At 47.5% G+C, this 22,471-nt stretch overlaps 1 protein-coding gene across 3 annotated transcripts in view; it reads right to left on the bottom strand.

Moving 5' to 3' along the window:
• Positions 1-22,471, bottom strand: part of TTC7B (tetratricopeptide repeat domain 7B) — a 111,242-nt gene that overhangs the window by 7,437 nt on the left and 81,334 nt on the right. The window contains exons 9-20 of one of the 3 annotated variants that reach the window (XM_073578180.1): positions 21,800-21,937; positions 21,445-21,528; positions 20,374-20,478; positions 20,178-20,295; positions 19,790-19,847; positions 19,328-19,400; positions 15,935-16,095; positions 14,113-14,229; positions 13,933-14,030; positions 12,215-12,361; positions 11,456-11,509; positions 8,721-8,861 (exon numbers count right to left, since the gene is read on the bottom strand). In XM_073578180.1, the coding sequence (XP_073434281.1) occupies positions 8,721-8,861; positions 11,456-11,509; positions 12,215-12,361; positions 13,933-14,030; positions 14,113-14,229; positions 15,935-16,095; positions 19,328-19,400; positions 19,790-19,847; positions 20,178-20,295; positions 20,374-20,478; positions 21,445-21,528; positions 21,800-21,937 (1,294 nt within the window). Of the gene's footprint in view, positions 1-8,720; positions 8,862-11,455; positions 11,519-12,214; positions 12,362-13,932; positions 14,031-14,112; positions 14,230-15,934; positions 16,096-19,327; positions 19,401-19,789; positions 19,848-20,177; positions 20,296-20,373; positions 20,479-21,444; positions 21,529-21,799; positions 21,938-22,471 lie in introns of all 3 variants that reach the window. The other 2 variants (XM_073578178.1, XM_073578179.1) reach the window with 2 other exon arrangements.

The raw sequence follows: 22,471 nt of genomic DNA, 5'->3' as shown, positions 1-22,471 counted from the left end.
CTGAGTGGTGCCTCTCGGCCCAACGGAGTACGTGTTCTATCTCGCGCATGGCTGCCCTGCTGCGCGTGCCTCCCTGGTGATTCACATACGCCACTGCCGTGGCGTTGTCTGACTGGACCCGGACTGGGCGACCCACTAGCCAGTGCTGAAAATGCTGCAACGCCAACCACACTGCTCGAATCTCCAACAAGTTGATCGGCAGAAGGGCCTCCTGGGGAGACCACTGCCCCTGTGCTGTGTGATGACGAAACACTGCTCCCCAACCTATAAGACTCGCGTCGGTTGTAACCACCAGCCATTGATCTGGAGGAAAGGGTTTCCCCTGAAGGAGAGAGGAGTCGCGCGTCCACCATTGCAGTGCCCGCCGGACCTGAAGGGACAACCTGCACTGATGACCCAGGGAGAAAGGACTCCTGTCCCATGCTGCTAAAAGAGCATGCTGCAGGGGGCGAATATGAAACTGCGCAAACTGTATTGCTTCTATTGCTGCTACCATCCTCCCTAGCACCCTCATCCCAAATCGAATCGTGTGAGGGCCTGGCCGCTGAAGACTCCGAACCCCCCGCCGGAGCGCCTGGGCCTTGTTTTGAGGGAGAATTACCAACCCTTGGGAAGTGTCGAAAATCATCCCTAGGAATGGAATCCTCTGAGCCGGGGTAAGACATGACTTCTTCCCATTGACTAACCATCCCAGGCGGGATAGGGTATCCAGCGTGATGCCGACATTCTCCTCGCATGCCTGAAAAGACGATCCTTTCACAAACAGGTCGTCCAAGTATGGCAGCACTACTATGCCCCGAGAATGAAGAATGGCTATAACGACCGCCATCACCTTCGTGAAAACCCTGGGTGCCGTGGCCAACCCGAACGGCAGAGCCACAAACTGGAAATGCCGGCCATTTATCGCAAAACGAAGGAACTTCTGATGCGGAGGAAAAATAGGGATGTGCAGGTAGGCATCCTGAACATCGATTGAGGCCAAATACTCTCCCTGCTCCATGGCCGATATCACTGACCGGAGGGATTCCATCCGAAAGTGCCTGACTTTGATGAACCTGTTTAGGAGCTTTAGGTCCAAAACCGGTCTTACTGTTCCGTCCTTCTTGGGGACTGCGAACAGGTTGGAATAAAATCCCTGGACCTCTTCGCCCTCTGGTACCGGGATAATGACCCTGTTGTACAGAAGAATCCTGATGGCCCCTAGCAATGCCTCTGCCCGGGATTGCAATTTGGGAAGACGGGATTGAAAAAATCTCCTTGGAGGGTGTCCGATAAACTCTATTTTGTACCCGAATGACACCAATTCCGCCACCCATGCGTCGTGTGCCACCTTGACCCAGACGTGGCGGAACCTGAGCAGACGACCGCCTACTCTGCTGTCCTCGGGTACCTGATGCCTCAAGTCATTTTGTAGAGGGCCTTTGGGACCTAGCTCCCCTTGACCTGGGTGGACGGCCCCGCATCCTCCCCAGCGGGTTGGCTCTATACGTGACCTGGCGCTCTCTGTCTTGGTTGTGACGAGCCGGGGCAGTAGAATCGGCCGCTGATGCCCATCCTGGGGCGCGAAATGCTTGAAAGCGCGCCTGTGGTTGACGAAAGGGCGGTCTGCTCTTCTGCTGTGGGAGAAAGCTACTCTTTCCCCCTGTGGCATCTGAAATAAGCTTGTCTAGCTTCTCTCCAAAAAGCCGATTATCCTGATAAGGCAGAGATGTTAACGACTTTTTAGAAATCGAATCGGCCTGCCATAGCCTTAGCCACAATGCTCTCCTAATGGCGATAGCGTTTGCTGCGGCTAGCGCCGCGCAATTAGCCGCATGCAAGGATGCATTAATTAGATAGTCTCCTGCCATCGAGATCTGATTTGATATCAGACACCTCTACCGGCAAGTCTCTGTCCTGCAGGACTTTGTTCAAAGACTCCGACCACGACATCATGGCCTTGGCCACCCATGTTGCTGCGAACGAAGGCAAAAGCGCTGACCCCGATGCCTCATACACCGAGCGGGCTAGACCCTCTATGAGCCGATCCGTGGGGTCCTTAATGGAAGAACCACTAGGCACCAGCAACAACGATCTTGAAGCCAGGCGTGACACTGGGGGATCCACAATCGGAGATTCTGCCCACTCTTTACAGAACTCTGGTGCAAACGGGTACCTTGTCTCTAGCGTTTTCTGCCCTGAAAAAGGCTTGTCTGGGCGTTCCCTGTGCCGCTGCACCGTGTCCTCGAATTTTGGATGAGTGCTAAACACCCTATGTGGGCGCCTGGCCTTTTTAAAAGATATTTTATGCTCTGCGGTCAGGGAGACGTCCTCCTCAATACCAAGAGTCTGATTGACGGCCTCAATGAGACTGTCTACTGTCTCCGGACACCCGGGAATATCCAGATCCAAGGCTTCCTGCCTGTCCTCATCCGAACTCTGCTCGCTCTCAGACAATGGTGATGGAGAGCGAGACGCCGCACTCACAGATGCCGAAGCACCGGAGGGGCCCGGAGACGCCATATGGGTTCTTTCCCTGTACGTCTCCTTAGAGAGGGTACGGCCCCTGCAGGCCGGCGGCTCATGTGAGGTGGATGAACCTTCCCAAACTGGAGAGCCGTTGTCTCTACCCCTATCCGGGGCCTGAAGGGTCTCGATCGCCTTCGTAAGTGAAGCCATAGACCGAGACAGTGATAACGCCCATTCCGGGGGCTCCGACCCCCTGGGCTCCGTTGGCGGGGAGGGCTCCTGGGCGCGTTCGGAACTACAGACATCACATATCTTAATAGTCTGCGCTCGCGTGAACACAGCCCCACAGGAAACGCATGCGGTATAAAGGAAGGTGTGTTTCTTCCCTTTTCCAGAAATACTGCGGAACAAATGGCCAGAAAAAAACCTTTTTCTATTTTTTTTTTTTTCTTATGGCATCCAGGGGTATGAGGAGGAGGACAACCTGCCCTAGTGTGGCCAAGACGGGGTCGCACTTACCCGAGCTCCTGCTGTCTCCCCGTGCTCCTGTGCTGCTGCTGCTGCTCGCTCCCAGCTGCTGGTCTCCCTGGGTAGGCTGCGATGCTTCCTGACCGCGGCCTACCCCATTCTGACGCCGGGGCCTCCATTTTATCCAGCACCCGCCCAGTATCCGGGGGCGGCGCCGGACCTGACGTCACGCCGGGGAGCGGGCCTTCCCCCTGCGTCCTAGGCAGACGCTGCGGGCTAAATTTCGGCCCTGCCCACCCGCCGCACCTGGGGGCGGGCCTTCCCCGCGGCCTAGGCCGAAGCCGCAGGCTAAATTTGAGCCCTCTTCCCCGCGGCCTACCTCGCCCCGGAACTGGCGCTCTAAAAGGCGCCTACTCAGCTACGCGCGCTCCTTCCCCAGCCCGGCCACTGCAGAGGGCCGTGGCAAGGGAGAAGGGGAACACGCCGCTGCCCCTGCCGCTCCGAGGAAGCCCTCCTGCTCTGCCTGCAGGCAGGAGAGGGGAGCCGCTCCAGCCCCTGGAGAGTACGCCGCAGCACTGGCCTGGAAACCTCCCGCTGCCCAGGAGCCCTGCTTACCCTGAGGTAACCCATATCTTCGGACGGTGCAGGCACCCTAGCTCCGTCCGCCTTGGCTGGGCGAGGAGAGGGACCGTCCGCCACCACGCAGTACCACCACCTGGCGTTGGTGTAGCCGTGGGGCCGCACAGACTAGTCTTGTGCCTCTGTGCAAGCCCATGGTTTCGCTACCTAGGAGTGGACAGGGCTAAGTCTGGCCTATTGTCCCACGTCACGGGAGAGAGAACGTGGAGGGACACTCGCACGTGGTCGCCCGTTGATGGTTTGGGGAAATCGGATCCTTTCAATAGGATGCGTTGCCCCTGTCATATCTTCTTTAAAATTAAAAAGAAAAAATAGATGTCTGGGGAAAAGTCCCAGAGATGTCCCTCGGTGCGGGAAAGGATACGCGGAGGGATACTCGCGCGTGCTCGCCGGTTGATGTTTGGGGGAGATCGGACCCTTTCAATAGGGTCTGTCGCCCCTGTCTCCTCTTCATAGTAAGAAAATGTTAAAAAAAAAAAAAAAATAGTCTGGAGAGACCCAGACTGCGTGTGCCTCCATCAGACACTAAGCAAAAACTGGTTTCCGCCCGCTATCGGGGCGAGGGTGTATGCGGCGGAGGAGGAGCTAACTTGTTTTTTTGTATACTTAGTGTCGGCCTCCAGACGGCAGTAGCACACACCCACAGTCTCTGTGTCCCCCAATGAGACGAAGGAGAAAATATAACTACTATAATACTGCCCTCTATGTACAAGAATATAACTACTATAATACTGCCCTCTATGTACAAGAATATAACTACTATAATACTGCCCCTGTGTACAAGAATATAACTACTATAATGCCGCCCCCTATGTACAAGAATATAACTACTATACTACTGCTCCTATGTACAAGAATATAACTACTATAATACTGCTCCTATGTACAAGAATATAACTACTATAATACTGCTCCTATGTACAGGAATATAACTACTATAATACTGCCCCCTATGTATAAGAATATAACTACTATACTACTGCTCCTATTTACAGGAATATAACTACTATAATACTACTCCTATGTACAAGAATATAACTACTATAATACTGCTCCTATGTACAGGAATATAACTACTATAATACTGTCCCTATGTACAAGAATATAACTACTATAATACTGCCCCCTATGTACAAGAATATAACTACTATATTACTGCTCCTATGTACAAGAATATAACTACTATAATACTGCTCCTATGTACAAGAACATAACTACTATAATACTGCCCTCTATGTACAAGAATATAACTACTATAATACAGCCCCTGTGTACAAGAATATAACTACTATAATGCCGCCCCCTATGTACAAGAATATAACTACTATAATACTGCTCCTATGTACAAGAATATAACTACTATAATACTGCTCCTATGTACAAGAATATAACTACTATAATACTGCTCCTATGTACAGGAATATAACTACTATAATACTGCCCCCTATGTATAAGAATATAACTACTATACTACTGCTCCTATTTACAGGAATATAACTACTATAATACTACTCCTATGTACAAGAATATAACTACTATAATACTGCTCCTATGTACAGGAATATAACTACTATAATACTGTCCCTATGTACAAGAATATAACTACTATAATACTGCCCCCTATGTACAAGAATATAACTACTATATTACTGCTCCTATGTACAAGAATATAACTACTATAATACTGCTCCTATGTACAAGAATATAACTACTATAATACTGCTCCTATGTACAGGAATATAACTACTATAATACTGTCCCTATGTACAAGAATATAACTACTATAATACTGCCCCTATGTATAAGAATATAACTACTATAATACTGCTCCTATGTACAAGAATATAACTACTATAATACTGCCCCCTATGTACAAGAATATAACTACTATATTACTGCTCCTATGTACAAGAATATAACTACTATAATACTGCCCCCTATGTACAAGAATATAACTACTATAATACTGCTCCTATGTACAGGAATATAACTACTATAATACTGTCCCTATGTACAAGAATATAACTACTATAATACTGCCCCCTATGTACAGGAATATAACTACTATAATACTGCTCCTATGTACAAGAATATAACTACTATAATACTGCTCCTATGTACAGGAATATAACTACTATAATACTGTCCCTATGTACAAGAATATAACTACTATAATACTGCCCCTATGTACAAGAATATAACTACTATAATACTGCCCCCTATGTACAAGAATATAACTACTATACTACTGCTCCTATGTACAAGAATATAACTACTATAATACTGCCCCCTATGTACAAGAATATAACTACTATAATACTGCTATGTACAAGAATATAACTACTATAATACTGCTCCTATGTGCAAGAAAAGAATATACAGTAACTACTAAAATACTGCTCCTATGTATATTTAGGTGATGATTATATCTGAAGGCATATTTTGCAGTGGGTGCACTTTATTATCTGCAGTGTTATGCAGCGTTTCTGTTGCTCATTGGCCTGTACGAGGTAACTGGTGATAATATTGGGACGTTATGTCTGGCAGGTTCAGTACATGATGGGACATAGTAGAATAGTTGCTCCCATATAATGTGATGAGATAACGATCAGTGATGTCACAGAGACGTTATCAGCACAGTCTTTGTGGTGTAAGAATGTGATGGCGTCACCCTCCTCGGCTGTGAACGCTTAACCACGCACATTCCTGGACAATCGAATAGACAAGCAGCGGCCGGTGCACAGGGCAGGGAATGGCAGAACAGAGCAAATATTGTTTATCAATGAAAAGGGTGAAAATCCCTGACAGCGCCACCACCAGGAAGGGAGAAGCACAAAACGTAAAAGGTCGCAACTCACAATGCAGCTTTCAGAGCCCAGAAAAGGCACAATCAATATGTTGCACCGCAGTGCCAGAGGGGATCTGACAGGAGCCGGGGTGAAACGTCACGGGAGTATGTCAAGGGAGCTGGGGGGAACGTCACGGGAGCCAGGGAGAAAGTCGCGGGAGCCGGGGGTCACATCACAGAAGTCGGGGGATGGGGCACATTGCGGTAGTCGGGGAACATATCACGGGCAAGTGTGGCATACTGCAGTATTGCATGACTGGAAAAGCCAGGTCTGCTCAGGCTTTCACCATTACTCGTCCAGCTCTGCTGCATATGAAAGCCATTAGTGGAAACGCCGGCTCAGCCGACACCCAAGAATGTGCGATTTCTTCTGTCTGTGTGACCATGAAATATTTTCACACCTCCACCTCCTCCAGATTCCCCTCCAGCACTGGGATGAAATGTCAAATGACTGGAAAAGGTGGAGGCACCGATGTGCCTCCGTCTACGCGTTCAATACGCCATCATTTAACTCATATAGCAACTCCCTAACATTGAATTGTTCCTGATCACTGCGGGGGGATTCAGAGTGCAGACAGGACCCCCAATCTGAGTTCCTGGCGTTGCCCTGCCATAGTTTTCAATCACTCGATGGAGTTACAATTAAAGCAATTGTCTGAAAACTGAACAGTAAATTGTGAGAGAATTGCAGTGTTACCAATAAAAGTATTAACTGAAAGGCTGCTGTGAATACACAACCTCTATGGGGGGATTCGGTGCCAGCACGGATTGGCACCCTGTAGTGGCTCCTGTGATCGGTCTGTGCCCTGCAGCATTTTGAGCTTCGTCTTCTGAGCACAGTTATCTGGTAATGTTATCGGGCCCCCGGGGTCACCTGATGAATAATACACGGCAGCTAGCGCCTGGTGCGCGGGGTGTAAGGCGAGCTGCTCACAAGCTGATCGCAATTTGTCATCAATCTCCTGATGACTTACAATCAGGCCCCTGCCCCTTTAATAACCACCATGACCAAATCTCGCCGCGTCTGCCTTGATTGTTGCTCTGCTGTCACACACGGATACGAGAGCGATCACATCATAAATCCGCGCCACCAAAATATACCCGGCTTGTATATCTTACAAGTAAATGCTTCCGCATCCCGAGAGCCGGTGATGCTTTCTGCAGTAGGTGAGCACTGTATCCACCCCTCCATTTAAGAGACCGTGCCGAGGTCTGTCCCGCTCACACGGCTGAGGATTTGTCACAGGTGTATTACATTTAGACAATCCCATCTGATAAACTTCCATGACAGGGGAGAAAATTGCGCCGCTGCTCCTGAAAGGTTCTACAGATGAGCTTTCCATTCACAGGGCACAGATTTTAAAAATAATGAGAAACTGAAATGCAAAGTTACAGAACTTCTGACGAAGTTTAAGGCAATAAATCAGGGAGATCATTGTGATAGGCGCTCTATTGCGGTGCACATCCCTTTGATAAACAGTGCCCCCTAGTGTCCGACAACGGACTGCGGGAGCACTGTGTCATCATTCTAGCTGAGGCCTCTCGATATCTGAGAGCATATTCCACTCACAAACCTGGAAATAGCGCACGCCATCATTCACCCCAAGGGATACACTCCACGCTAGCAGTGCCGCTATGAATAGGGCGCAACGTAAATGCTATAATCAGGAGCGGCAACAAGCTGGAATTAACCACCCACCTTCAAGCAATTTTTAGCTTTCTTTCAAAAAACAAAGTCAACAGGACCTGCAGCTCTGAAAACAGAACTGAGTGATCTGGATATACTGTATTTAAAGGGCTGGTTCACTTCTGACCATCGCATGGCGGGGTGACTGAGCACCGCTCAGCGAGATTTGGGCATCCAGGAGGCGCAGCTTCACGTGGAGCCGCTGTAATTCCATCGTCCCTGTGTGAAACCATGATGAGGACGACGAAAGGGCAAAAGGTAGTTGTGCGCTAAAGAGTCGGGGGTGAAATTTCAGCCGGCCTGGGGAAGTCTCCTATCACTGTTTCCGCACAGATCTCTGTCACTGTAACAAGGTCAGACTGACAGAAGCCACGGGGAGGATTCGTACTGACGGACGCGAAAAGAGCTGATCTTAAAGGGCCGGTGTCCAGCGAACTACGCACAATTGTCGAGTTGTGCAACTTTTCTAATAAACTCAATATCATTCACAAGCTGAGGTGTTGTTACAATGTATCAGCCTAGGCACAGATTTTCATTTCTTATCAGTCTATTTTCTACCATTTACCACCTATTCCTCCCTGTAAAGGTGGTCCGGCCATATCCACGATAAGGGCGATAAATGGACGTTACCTGCATGAAGCCAGATCTGCGCCAGGGTCATCCATGGGTGCAGCGGGCCTTGCTTTGGGGCGCTGCTCTGCAATGAAGACGCCACTTCAGACAGGGCTTGCTCTACGCGTGATGCTGCGATGGACGTGGCGTGGACAGAACCTGCAGTGGTAAAAAGAGATGTCAGAGAGAAGCAGAGCCATGTGCAGATAGATGCCACTTATCCATTGCGTGCAGTGACCCGGTCCGTGCTGGACATACACACACAGGCGTGAAGCCCTCCATTGTGCCAGATCTTACCTTACCTGGAGAAGGACGAGATGCTTAGCGATCATCACCCCATCATCGTCCTCTTACTCCCCACATCTCTGACCACACATAGCTGCCATTATCCAAGCTGGTCAGCGCACAGGCAGTGTTGTCATGGGCTCTATACTAAATGGAATATTCCTACAATTTATATAAATGGTAGGAGCTGCACACTACTTAATCTTTAGCAGTAGAAGACCCTCCATGGATATTGCACCTTGGGGTCCCTCTGCAATCTGCAGCTTCTCCAGCTGGTGGTCTGGATTGCTCCAGAAAACGATCCAGCGTGAGAAATGTCGCAGGTAAGGTGAATTCTGACTCATTGGGACGAGGTATATGAGATCATATTCTGCAGCAATCTGGAAGCTGTGCATGGGAAGTAGGGGGAAGCTGTGCAGGATGAACCCATATTTATGGGAACATTGGCTGCTGAGGAGCTGGAGACTTCCCTGAAGACTGAGGTACCACATGCCTCATACCTCAGAGATGCCAAGACTGAATACAGGGGGTGCATACTACTCTAAATTGCAGAAACTCTACAGATGGATTGTGCTGCAGGCTCCAGGACGATGCCAAGCTCAGCGAGGCACAGCGACGACTGAGGTCTGTAATGGCATCTTCTGCTCAGAGTCAGAGCCCCAGAATCTGAGAAATTGATAATGAGGTGTAATGGGAGCTCCAGTAATGGTGCAGATGCAGAAGACTCGTGTGCAGCACGGATGTTACTCAGTGTATCCAGTAGATCGAGGCATAAGCAGCAATTTACAGACGCACCGCACTCTATCCCCAGGAGCAGCACTCTAAAATCTCCATGACTGCAACAGATTCAGTCCAGCAGATGCAGCAACAAACCCCAAGGTGCATGCGGAGGTGTGCAGGCAGACACGCAGGTAACACAGCTTCTGTGGCATGCGTCGTGCTGCAGGCTGACAGTCTTTTACATCTACGAATTAATCAAATTTCTTATCTATATTAAAAAGACAGTAGACACCCAAAGATAGAGAAATTAGAGGGCGCAAATCAAATACTTATGCAACTAAAATTCATCAATGCATTTAAAAATAAATATAATTAACATTGCAATTAAAAGTCTTACCTTTCTGCGTATACAGCTCGGCTGCAGAGTGATAGGGTCAAGCTACAAATAAAACTTATGTCGTCTAGTCCGGCTGAAGATCGGGTTGTCATCTCAGGTATTGATTCCTGACTTGGTTGCATTGTGATTGTTGCAAAAATTAAACTCTGTTGGAACTTTTGGGCCACGTGGTCTTTAATATGACCCACAGGCAACTTGTCTGTGCCCCAGCATCTGGATAACAGCACAGAGAAGCCGCACAAAGTTTTTTAGTCGCGTGACTAGTAAGGGTATGTGCACACGGTGCGGATTCTGCTGCGTTGTACAGTACCTTTATTTCCTATGGAAATTAAAAGACGCTGTGCACATGCTGCGGATTTTTCCGCGGTTTACAATCCGCAGCATGTCAATTGTTTGGTGCAGAAACGCTGCAGTTTTACACCTCATCCATTATGAGGTGTAAAACCGCAGGCAAAACCGCAGATAAACCACAGGACTTTTGTCCTGCGGATTTACCTGCGGTTTTCTCTCCAAAATCCGCACACCAAAAAAACTACGTGTGCACATAGCCTAACTGTGGCTTACTACTTTCCGTCTTCTACTCTCTGGAGGAACAGGGCAGCGCAGAACAGCAGGATCTGGGGGGGGGGGTTGATGTTTATGTTACACATAAGTCTGCAACGGAGCTGTAAACTGCAAACGGTAGACTATTTTATCCGTAAAAGATTTACTTAAGCAAATTAAAGAATTGACTGCATTAGTGTAAATACCCATCAAGTCCATGTCACTTGATTGGGTGGTGGAACACGATTTGCAGCAAAAACCCCCCCCCAAAAACGAAGAAGTGATGGGGAGGAGGGAGATGCAGCTTCAATCACATTAGGAAAAATAAAATTGTGCAGCCATGATTCTCGGCTCCAACACAGGGGACGTTCACGGTCTCAGCATCAAACTCAGAAGTCACGTCGCTTACTGTCACGTAATGTGTGTAGGAACATATGTGTCATCATGTTATAAGCTACACATATGTAACAGGCAGAGCAGGTCCGAATAAAGACGCTGCAACGTAAGAGTGCCACTATTATTAAGTAAAGAGGCCTCCTAAAATAACCGTGCACTGAAGCTTTTGTAAATGAATACTGTCTCTTTAATAATTAAAGGGCCAGTCCAACAGTATTTAGGCCTAATCACAACTCACTCAGCTTTCAGCCTTCACCTGCAAGTGGTGAGGTAGACATAACAAAATAAAAAAACACTGGCTCCCCTGCCTGGCAAAGAAGGGTACAGCGGGCAGTAATCACATGACATGTCACATGACTGCTGGAAAGGACAGGCCGGTTGCAAAGCGAGACACTAAGCCAGCATTACTTACAAACAGAAAACATGGAGTCAAAACCATGAGAGTGGGGGATGTCTGGAGAGCGCCCTTCAAACACTGGGTACAAATCACAAATTAAAAGAGAATGCACAAGCATCACTGCAAATAAAATCAGCTCCCAACACCCCCCAAACAAAAACTATATTTTCTGAGGAATCTGCAAAAAGAACGGCTGAGGCATAAAACCAATGAACCAGTTCCAACTCATAAGGTCAGACCTGTAGATTTACATCCAGGACAAATAATTGCGTGCTGTTCCTTTAAGAACAAAAGTGTTGCCCAGGTTAACACTTGATATTTTGCCATTATCTGAGAGTCTGCTCTTCTATGACAAACCAAGAATACAAAGGCGAAATTCGCTTTTCATTATCTGTTTTCTAATCTGAGATATGACATTGTGTAGTTACAGGCCCAAAGCCTGAGGCTGCACTACTGCCAGGTACAGAGGACAGCAGCAACACCGTGCACAAACACTAATATATGCTAGGGAGGATGAACATCCCCATAATGCACCTGGCAGGAAGCCGAACCCTGTAGTGAGGCATCCTCAAACTCGGGGTCTGAAACGTCACACAATCATATCTAAGCTCCGAAAAATGATCTCTAAAAGCAGTTTTCTCATTTATAATGTTGACTGAGATGTCATGTCTTCTCTTGAAATGAATCATCTCAGATTTATGAGCCCTTGTTGCAGATTAGCAGAAAATAAAGGGACAAAAGGGAAAAACAGTTCAGAGCAGGAAACCAGTTTACAGTGAGGAGGTTCAGGCCCGGAGGTGAGCTCAGCGCTGGCAGGGGACCTGGTTATAGGGTCGGTTTTGGAAGGTGGATGAGGAAGATGAGAGGAGACAAACAGGTGGAGAGGAGATTCTGGTCTCGAAAGGGAAGAGGAGTCAGATGCTAAAAGACAAAGCAAGAGAGAGGGATGAAGGACACAGACAGGAGGCCGGCGGGGAGGAGCTGGAGGCCGACCGATCCTGCACCTCTACCTGGGCAAAAGAGGGCAACTCCCTGCCAATAATGCATGCAAATCATTGGCTACATAATTGTCACAGAAAAGGTCACATGATCTCTCTTGGCCAATCGCCCCAGAGGGATGCACTAGTGATCACTGTATTTAACGTTGCAACTTTCCCTTGAACTTATACTCTCTCATTTTCAAAATCAGTGCTTACTGTGAGTGAACGGGAGAATGCAATGATTGCATTTAAAGCATAAAACCCCATCCTGATCAAGACCCACTTGAACCAGGGAGGTTGCGTGATATGATTGGGGGCTAATACTTAATATGGACCCCCCCAATTGGGCATGTGTGCTTACACTCAAATTCATCTATGTGTTTGCAATCATTGAAATGGGCGTGTGTCCCTCCTTGTGTGCGCAATGATGGGGTTCCCACCTTTCCAGTGGCTGGGGACACAACCACAAGTGATCGTACTCATTGTATAGAGTGCGGCTGGTTGTACTGACATTGTACGCTGCGTGCAAGTACAGTTACTGACATCTGGTGATGACGTCCTGGCTGCAGCTCAAGCCCTGACAGATGGCCTCATATTAATGCTCAGGAGCAAAAGAGACCACGTGACTCACAGAGGACGCGGAGGTGATCAGGGAGGGGACACAGAGAAATCTGGATGAAATGAAAAGACGAGAACATAGTGGAAGGCATCGGGAGGGGTAAAACACAGACGAGGGAGGTTAAAGGTAATATATCAGACTGAGCCAGGATAGAAAGTCGACATCAGTAAATAACAACTAACCATCGAAAAAGAAAAATTCAGCAACTTCTAATTCACTATGTTTCATTTGATCACAAATTTCAAGACATTTACTTGCTTTCAATGAATGGTAACATTCCTACTTCCACATAGAAGCTGACAACCCATGTAAATCTATTCACAGCTGAGGGTTTGTTACAACTGTGACCCAGTAAATACCATCATTTCACTGCAGATACACTGTAACAAACCAGCAGAAGAGGAGAGTCAGGATCAGCTGTGTGAACAGAACACGATGAGGGTGATTTCAGCCTCTGAATAGAAACATTCAAAAAATGCAGATAGAGATCTTGAATATTACAGAGAACGGAAAACAATTATTAGAAAGTTGCAGAACTTTTTCTTATACAAAAACTAATGTAAAATAGTAAAAGCTCGGTAACAATGATATCAGCGTACTCCTGCCACAGAGAATTCAAGAAGAGTGTGAGAGGAGGAAAGACAAATATGATGGGGAGGTTGGGACGAAAAGTATACAGGCACAACAATATGAAAGGGTTATTTGGTTTTCCAGAAATGTGAAACAATGACATAATTATTCCTCACAACATAAAGTAATGAGGCTGTGCAGAGTATTTCCCCGCTGAGAATGTGCTGCAGACGTGGAAATCCTTATAAGATGCTCCGAGCTGCCCCCTCAAAGCAGTGGACATAGGAGGGCACAGGACTGGAGGGGCCGGGGGTCCTTCTCACCTGTCTCTGGGTCACTGAAGTCCGGCAGGGTGATCGTGTTCAGCTGCCTCCGGTCGGCGATGGCTCTGTCCAGTAAACTGCTGCCGCGTCCGGAGTCACTGCCAGAGGCAACACGGGTCACTAATACTGGGGGGTGTGTATAGGCCCTGAGGGAGCCCCATCACGTCTACAGACATTTACCTGGGATTAGTGAGGTTGTAACAAGACTTCCAGATCTGCAGCATATGCTTACAGGACAAGAGCGCCTCATCCGGCCCCCGGCAAAGAGACTCCAGCTTCACCTTGGTAAATAGCAATCTACAAGAGAGAAAACAGAGACGGAAGAAAAACAAACGAGAGATAAAAGCCTCTGTAACCAGCAGAATACTGAGCACAGCTCTGGAGTATAATACAGGATGTAACTCAGGATCAGTACAGGATCAGTAATGTAATGTATGTACACAGTGACTGCACCAGCAGAATAGTGAGTGCAGCTCTGGAGTATAATACAGGATGTAACTCAGGATCAATAATGTAATGTATATACACAGTGACTGCACCAGCAGAATAGTGAGTGCAGCTCTGGAGTATAATACAGGATGTAACTCAGGATCAGTAATGTAATGGTATGTACACAGTGACTGCACCAGCAGAATAGTGAGTGCAGTTCTGGAGTATAATGCAAGATGTAACTCAGGATCAGTAATGTATGTACCCAATGACTGCATCAGCAGAATAGTGAGTGCAGCTCTGGGGTATAATACAGGAGATAACTCAGGATCAGTAATGTAATTGTACGTACACAGTGACCGCACCAGCAGAACAGTGAGTGCAGCTCTGGGGTATAATACAGGAGATAACTCAGGATCAGTAAGGTATGTACACAGTGACTGCACCAGCAGAATAGTGAGTGCAGCACTGGAGTACAATACAAGATTTAACTCAGGATCAGTAATGTAATGTATGTACACAGTGATGGCACCAGCAGAATAGTGAGTGGAGCTCTGGGGTATAATACAGGATGTAACTCAGGATCAGCACAGTATCAGTAATGTAATGTATGTACACAGTGACTGCACCAGCAGAGTAGTGAGTGCAGCTCTGGGGTATAATACAGGATGTAACTCAGGATCAGTACAAGGTCAGTAATGTAATGTTTGTACACAGTGACTGCACCAGCAGAATAGTGAGTGCAGCTCTGGAGTATAATACAGGTTGTAACTCGGGATCAGTGATGTGATGTCTGTACACCGTAGCATCCATGATAGCGGTCACTCAGCTTTCCCAGGATCAGATATAACCAAGAATCTTTTTTTGGACAGTGACATGACCTGATGACTGATGGGAGCTGCGGTATAATACAATGGCAGCCATACATGATAATTCCCTGTAATGATGGTAATGTGAGCTCCATTGTTAATAATGTTGCTATATACCCCAGGTCGTATGGAGCAGGATATCACAATCTCTATACAGGTCTGGATTTAGATCCTGCGGCGAAGGAGAAGAAGCCGCGCAGCTGGTGTACAAGAGCTGTTGTACGCTTCGCCTCAGCCCCGAGCTCCGGTTACAATATTCTGCAGATGGCGTATTGTGATGATTTCCAGCGCACAGAGGAGCTGTTGGTTAATATTCATTATTTAAAGGGATGGGCTCAGGTAACATAAGCGTATTGAGGCCGGGAGAGTAACCATGAGATAACCGTGATATCTGAAAGGATGAAAGCAGGGAATAAATATTTCATTGAGAAACACAATTCTGCAGTGGCAGGTGGTCAGGAGGAGCTGTGGGGGGTCGGAGCCCTCAATGTCCGGGAGATGAGGATGTTGAAACAGTGGGGAAATGGATTGATTTAACATTTTCCTGCTTGTCAGCTTTTATGTACCGGTGATATACAGTATTCTGCAGCATTTGTGCACTCAGGGTAACCACTTCAACCATTCACATGGATGGGTTGTGACGCAAAATAAAGGAGAGAAAAAAAAACACAAGTCCAACTTTCTGCTGGATTTTTTTTACTTACATGAAGTTCTCTGGATACTCGCTCAGAGCCATGTCCATGATATTCAGGGCATCGTGGTAGTGCTTCTGAGCAGAGAGCAGCAGCGCCAACAAGTGGAGGGAGTTGGAGTCATCACCCTGGAGCTGGAGAGCCTGACGAACATAACCCAGAGCTTCCGGGATCTACAGTCACAAGAAAACGCAGGTTACAGAGGAACAACTAGAAATGTTCTGTGCCGCCTATCTATAACTAGAGATCAGCGGTGACATCACTGAGAATGCCTCCTATCCATCACTAGGGATCAGCTGTGACATCACTGAGAATGCCTCCTATCCATCACTAGAGATCAGGGGTGACATCACTGAGAATGCCTCCTATCCATCACTAGAGATCAGCGGTGACATCACTGAGAATGCCTCCTATCCATCACTAGAGATCAGCGGTGACATCACTGAGAATGCCTCCTATTCATCACTAGAGATCAGAGGTGATATCACTGAGAATGCCTCCTATCCATCACTAGAGATCAGTAGTGACATCACTGAGAATGCCCTTTATCCATCACTAGAGATCAGCGGTGACATCAGAGAATGCCTCCTATCCATCACTAGAGATCAGCGGTGACATCACTGAGAATGCCTCCTATCCATCACTAGAGATCAGCGGTGACATCACTGAGAATGCTTCTTATCCATCACTAGAGATCAGCGGTGAGATCACTGAGAATGCTTCCTATCCATCACTAGAGATCAGCGGTGACAGCACAGAGAATGCCTCCTATCCATCACTACAGATCAGCTGTGACATCACTGAGAATGCCTCCTATCCATCACTAGAGATCATCAGTGACATCACTGAGAATGCCTCCTATCCATCACTAGAGATCAGAGGTGACATCACTGAGAATGACTCCTATCCATCACTAGAGATCAGCGGAGACATCACTGAGAATGCCGCCTACACATCACTAGAGATCAACGGTGACATCACTCAGAATGCCGCCTATACATCACTAGAGATCAACGGTGACATAACTGAGAATGCCTCCTATCCATCACTAGAGATCAGCGGTGACATCACTGAGAATGCCTCCTATCCATCACTAGAGATCAGCGGTGATATCACTGAGAATGCCTCCTATCCATCACTAGAGATCAGCGGTGACAGCACAGAGAATGCCTCCTATCCATCACCAGATATCAGTGGTGATATCACTGAGAATGCCTCCTAGCCATCACTAGAGATCAGCGGTGACATCACTGAGAATGCCTCCTATCCATCACTAGAGATCAGCGGTGACAGCACAGAGAATGCCTCCTATCCATCACTAGAGATCAGCGGTGACAGCACAGAGAATGCCTCCTATCCATCACTAGAGATCAGCGGTGACAGCACAGAGAATGCCTCCTATCCATCACTAGAGATCAGCTGTGACATCACCGAGAATGCCTCCTATCCATCACTAGAGATCATCAGTGACATCACTGAGAATGCCTCCTATCCATCACTAGAGATTAGCGGTGACATCACTGAGAATGCCTCCTATCCATCACTAGAGATCAGCGGTGAGATTACTGAGAATGCCGCCTATACATCACTAGAGATCAACGGTGACATCACTGAGAATGCTTCCTATCCATCACTAGAGATCAGAGGTGACATCACTGAGAATGCCTCCTATCCATCACTAGAGATCAGCGGTGAGATCACTGAGAATGCCGCCTATACATCACTAGAGATCAGTGGTGACATCACTGAGAATGCCTCCTATCCATCACTAGAGATCAGCGGTGACAGCACAGAGAATGCCTCCTATCCATCACTAGAGATCAGCGGTGACAGCACAGAGAATGCCTCCTATCCATCACTAGAGATCAGCGGTGATATCACTGAGAATGCCTCCTATCCATCACTAGAGATCAGCGGTGACAGCACAGAGAATGCCTCCTATCCATCACTAGAGATCATCAGTGACATCACTGAGAATGCCTCCTATCCATCACTAGAGATTAGCGGTGACATCACTGAGAATGCCTCCTATCCATCACTAGAGATCAGCGGTGAGATTACTGAGAATGCCGCCTATACATCACTAGAGATCAACGGTGACATCACTGAGAATGCTTCCTATCCATCACTAGAGATCAGAGGTGACATCACTCAGAATGCCTCCTATCCATCACTAGAGATCAGCGGTGACATCACTGAGAATGCCTCCTATCCATCACTAGAGATCAGTGGTGACATCACTGAGAATGCCTCCTATCCATCACTAGAGATCAGCGGTGACAGCACAGAGAATGCCTCCTATCCATCACTAGAGATCAGCGGTGACAGCACAGAGAATGCCTCCTATCCATCACTAGAGATCAGCGGTGATATCACTGAGAATGCCTCCTAGCCATCACTAGAGATCAGCGGTGACAGCACAGAGAATGCCTCCTATCCATCACTAGAGATCAGCGGTGACATCACTGAGAATGCTTCCTATCCATCACTAGAGATCAGCTGTGACATCACTGAGAATGCCTCCTATCCATCACTAGAGATCATCAGTGACATCACTGAGAATGCCTCCTATCCATCACTAGAGATTAGCGGTGACATCACTGAGAATGCCGCCTATACATCACTAGAGATCAACGGTGACATCACTGAGAATGCTTCCTATCCATCACTAGAGATCAGCGGAGACATCACTGAGAATGCCTCCTATCCATCACTAGAGATCAGTAGTGACATCACTGAGAATGCCTCCTATCCATCACTAGAGATCAGAGGTGACATCACTGAGAATGCTTCCTATCCATCACTAGAGATCAGCGGAGACATCACTGAGAATGCCTCCTTATCCATCACTAGAGATCAGTGGTGACATCACTGAGAATGCCTCCTATCCATCACTAGAGATCAGCGGTGACATCACTGAGAATGCCTCCCATCCATCACTAGAGATCAGAGGTGATATCACTGATAATGCCTCCTATCCATCACTAGAGATCAGCAGTACCATAAGTATTTGAGTTGTCAGATATATTACCATTACAGGAGGTAACTGGTTACCATTAACCCCTTGCTGTCAGCAACACAGTTTTGCTGGGGGGGATGACATTATGGCACAATAGAAAGCAGCAGAGCAGGTGGCCTTTCTGGGGTTATGTAAAGCATCTAGAAAGAGCTGAAAATGGCTTTACACATGAAATATGCAAAGTGGCTCCATGACAGCAGCACAGAGGGGGCAGCCTGCGCCGATCCCTCCCAGGAATCGCTCCTCTGCTGACCCCAATACATACAATTATGCTAATGTTTTGTAAAACCAAGATTGGATCAGTCTCTACAGTCTACAATCCATGGGCCACGGTGTTGGTTGATGGCAGCGCAGCCATCACTGTGCTCCTATATAATGCCACTCACCTGTCTGGATATCGCCAGCTGCAGAGCCAGGTAAAAGGCTGCCTGATGGTCGGTGGGTGACAGGCTGTGAGCCCTGTGTGACAGAACCCGCCATGAGTACAATTCTAACTAATCACAGGTTGTCAGGAAATTTTGGAGGTTGTCAGATGATTGCATTTGTGAGGTCAGGATGGTTCTGAGCACAGTAGACGTTATTTTGATGGTATACAACTCCTTAATGTGATTGTGCATTATCTCGGGACCCCTTGTACCAACCAGAACCACAGAACAGAGAGATTCTGGCCATGGAGGACCCACAACATCTCGGCAACCGGAGGCGCTGCAATAATACACAGATTTCAGGGAATAGTGTGCTTTTACAATCTATAAGAACAGGGTCGCTATGAATTCTCAGTATGTTGGTTGTAACACTGTACGCGTGTACAGAACGTGTCATGGAGGCCGAGACTTCACCGCACTCACCGCTGAAAGGCCAGGAGAGCTTTCCTCTGCAGATCTTCCTGCAAACCACGCAGCGACGCTGCAAGACAGAGATATGACGTTATGTACCTCCCCCTGCCCCATCAACAAGATGATCAGGGTGCAGATCAGCTGGAGTCACTGAAAAGCAGAGATGCAGTGTAAAGCATCGGAAAAGAGGAGCAACATTTGTGCCTCCGATAAAACGTCAGACTTTGACAATGCAGCCAAAGTCACTCACCATCACCCCTGGGTACTGGTCTGAATAAAGCTGGATCTCTGCTTTATGTTCAAGGTACCAATGTGGATGTTTCCAGACTGGTACCAGTACCAGGGTTAGAGGTTACACATATGAGCATTCCCTAGAACCGTGTGCGCCAATGCCCCTTACCATCAGAGGCTTGTAAACTATATGCCAGTCCAAGGGCCAGGAAACCTTTGGCTTTGAATTCGGAGCTTTTTTCTGCACATTCAACCACCATTTTGGCGAATCTTTCAGCCTCTTCCATCTACAAAAATTAAAATTTTGGTCAACTAAGAAATACCGAAACTTACAGGTCTCCATGTGTCCTGGCAGAGGCTCTTACCCAGTGCAGAGAGCCCATACACAGCTTGGCAGCGAGGAGGGGGATGGTGGCGTCCTCAGGCTTGAGGCGGATACATTCTCTTAAAACCTTCACAGCTCTGGCCGACTACAAGAACAAGAGAGAAATTTAATGGGAAAGCCAGACAATCAGGGGAAGACTGCACAAAGCAAGAGCAAAATGCCAACAGTGTGGCAGCAGAGGAACATGTGCTCGCGGTTTGCACAGGAGCATTTCTGCGCTGACAATTGGCGTTGGTTTTCTCTGTGGACTGTATGGTTAATACGATAGTTCGGTCCCCATGTGATGTGCATATTATCGGCAGCACACTCCCCGTTTACATGGGGTGATGTCAACAAGGACAAGTTTAAGACCCTCATAAAAGGGTGTAAAAAGAGCAATAGTTCTGCTTGTTCGCCAGCTGATCAGCGACATGTTTATTGGGCACTGTGATCAGAAAAGTGTGCAGTTATGAAGACGGTTTGACTTGATTACTGCCCGGGGTAAAGGGGCCTAATCAGGTTCAGAAATTCGAATAATGCAGAAAATAATGGCCATAGCATGCTTGTCGAACATTAAATTAGTATCTGATCCATGAGGAAACTGAAGGGACGAGAGGCCGAGGACACCCTATCAGCATTCATCAGTGGTCAGCACACCATGAGTCTCCAGCAGCAGATACAGCTTTAAGGACTTGCTGGCACTTATAGTTTTCCAATGGTTGAGGAGCCACAGAATCCCAGTGAGATTAAAAAAAAAGGGACTTAAAAACCCCACGATTAGCAAAATGAAGGGTTGCAGTGTTTGCTGGGAGGACGGTGGTCCATTGATTATCCAGACAGCGCCACACTTACAAGACTGGCTGAGGCTGGTACTGCAGCTCAGTCCATCACATGATGGAAGGATAAAACGATAAAAGCACCACATTATTCCAGTGAATATTGCAGTCTTTCATCCAGCCGACCATGAAGGTGGGAGTCCTGTCCATCATACCGATATGGGCTAAAGGAACACTATAAAACCAGCGTGGGTATAACACAGGATGTACGATCCGGGAGCAACAGAGGACATCACCTTTCCTGCAGCCATGAGCGAGAGGGCAAACTGGTACCAGAGGTGGAACTCTTCAAAGGCAAACTTCATGGCTCTCTCCAAGCACTGTTGGAAGGAAAGCAGGAGAGGTCGGAGGCAGCCGCTATGCAACACGCCATTACAATCCAGAGAGACAAGGTTATAGAGGACCAGCAAGACAATGAAAGGGTTAACGGGCAACCCTGGATCAGACATAATCCATCATTTTCTTATAATGGTTGGGACGCTGCATAAGCCACGATGCAGGCAACCCAGAATCCACCGATGACATGTCCACTTCCTCAAGGCTTACACTATACTTTGGGGGTCTTATTTATTTTTTTCTTGTGTTGTGTACCTCCGAGAGCATTTCATACTGCCCCCTCCGCCCCAGCGCGATGGTCAGAAGGTCGTACACCACAGAGGCGCTCTGCAGGCTGATGATCCGATCGTTCTTATGTTCTGGGATCCGGCTGAGCACGGCGTCCCTGTTGGCCTAAGACAAGATGAAACAACGATTAATACCTCACGTCAGTAAATTAATAGACGCATTAAATGGTGGCGTAATCGGGGCCATATTTGGTTGTTAGAGGCCGACAGAACGATCGGATAGAATTTTTAACAACGTAACATTGTATCATCCTCTTTTAATCGGTCAAGTATGGGGCCGCGACGGCTCCCGGAGTCCGTGCCAGGCTCAGATATGCAGCGCAGTAATGAACGCCAAGTATTCACAGTGGACATATAATAGCCCTGAATCTGGGCGCGGCCATGTCTGTTTACAATCTGTCTCCCGCCCCCACCCAAAGCCAATCTGAACAATCTGGAAAAAGCCACAGTTGTCATGGAAACGTCTAAATTTAGGAGGCGATTAAAAAGCGGATCTAAAAAAAAACCCCGAATTCCTCCAGTACTGGGTAACGTCTTTGCAGAACCACTTGTGAATATCATATTAAGGTATAGAGGGGTTACCCAAATCGGCAGCCCCCCTATCCGTGTAGCACACAGGAATGGTCGGCATACAATGCAC

This window comes from Dendrobates tinctorius, unplaced genomic scaffold, assembly GCF_039654945.1.
Source record: "Dendrobates tinctorius isolate UK_male_01 unplaced genomic scaffold, ASM3965494v1 ptg000058l, whole genome shotgun sequence".
NCBI classification, from domain to species: Eukaryota; Metazoa; Chordata; class Amphibia; order Anura; family Dendrobatidae; genus Dendrobates; species Dendrobates tinctorius.
This window is presented reverse-complemented; position numbering and strand designations above follow the sequence as displayed.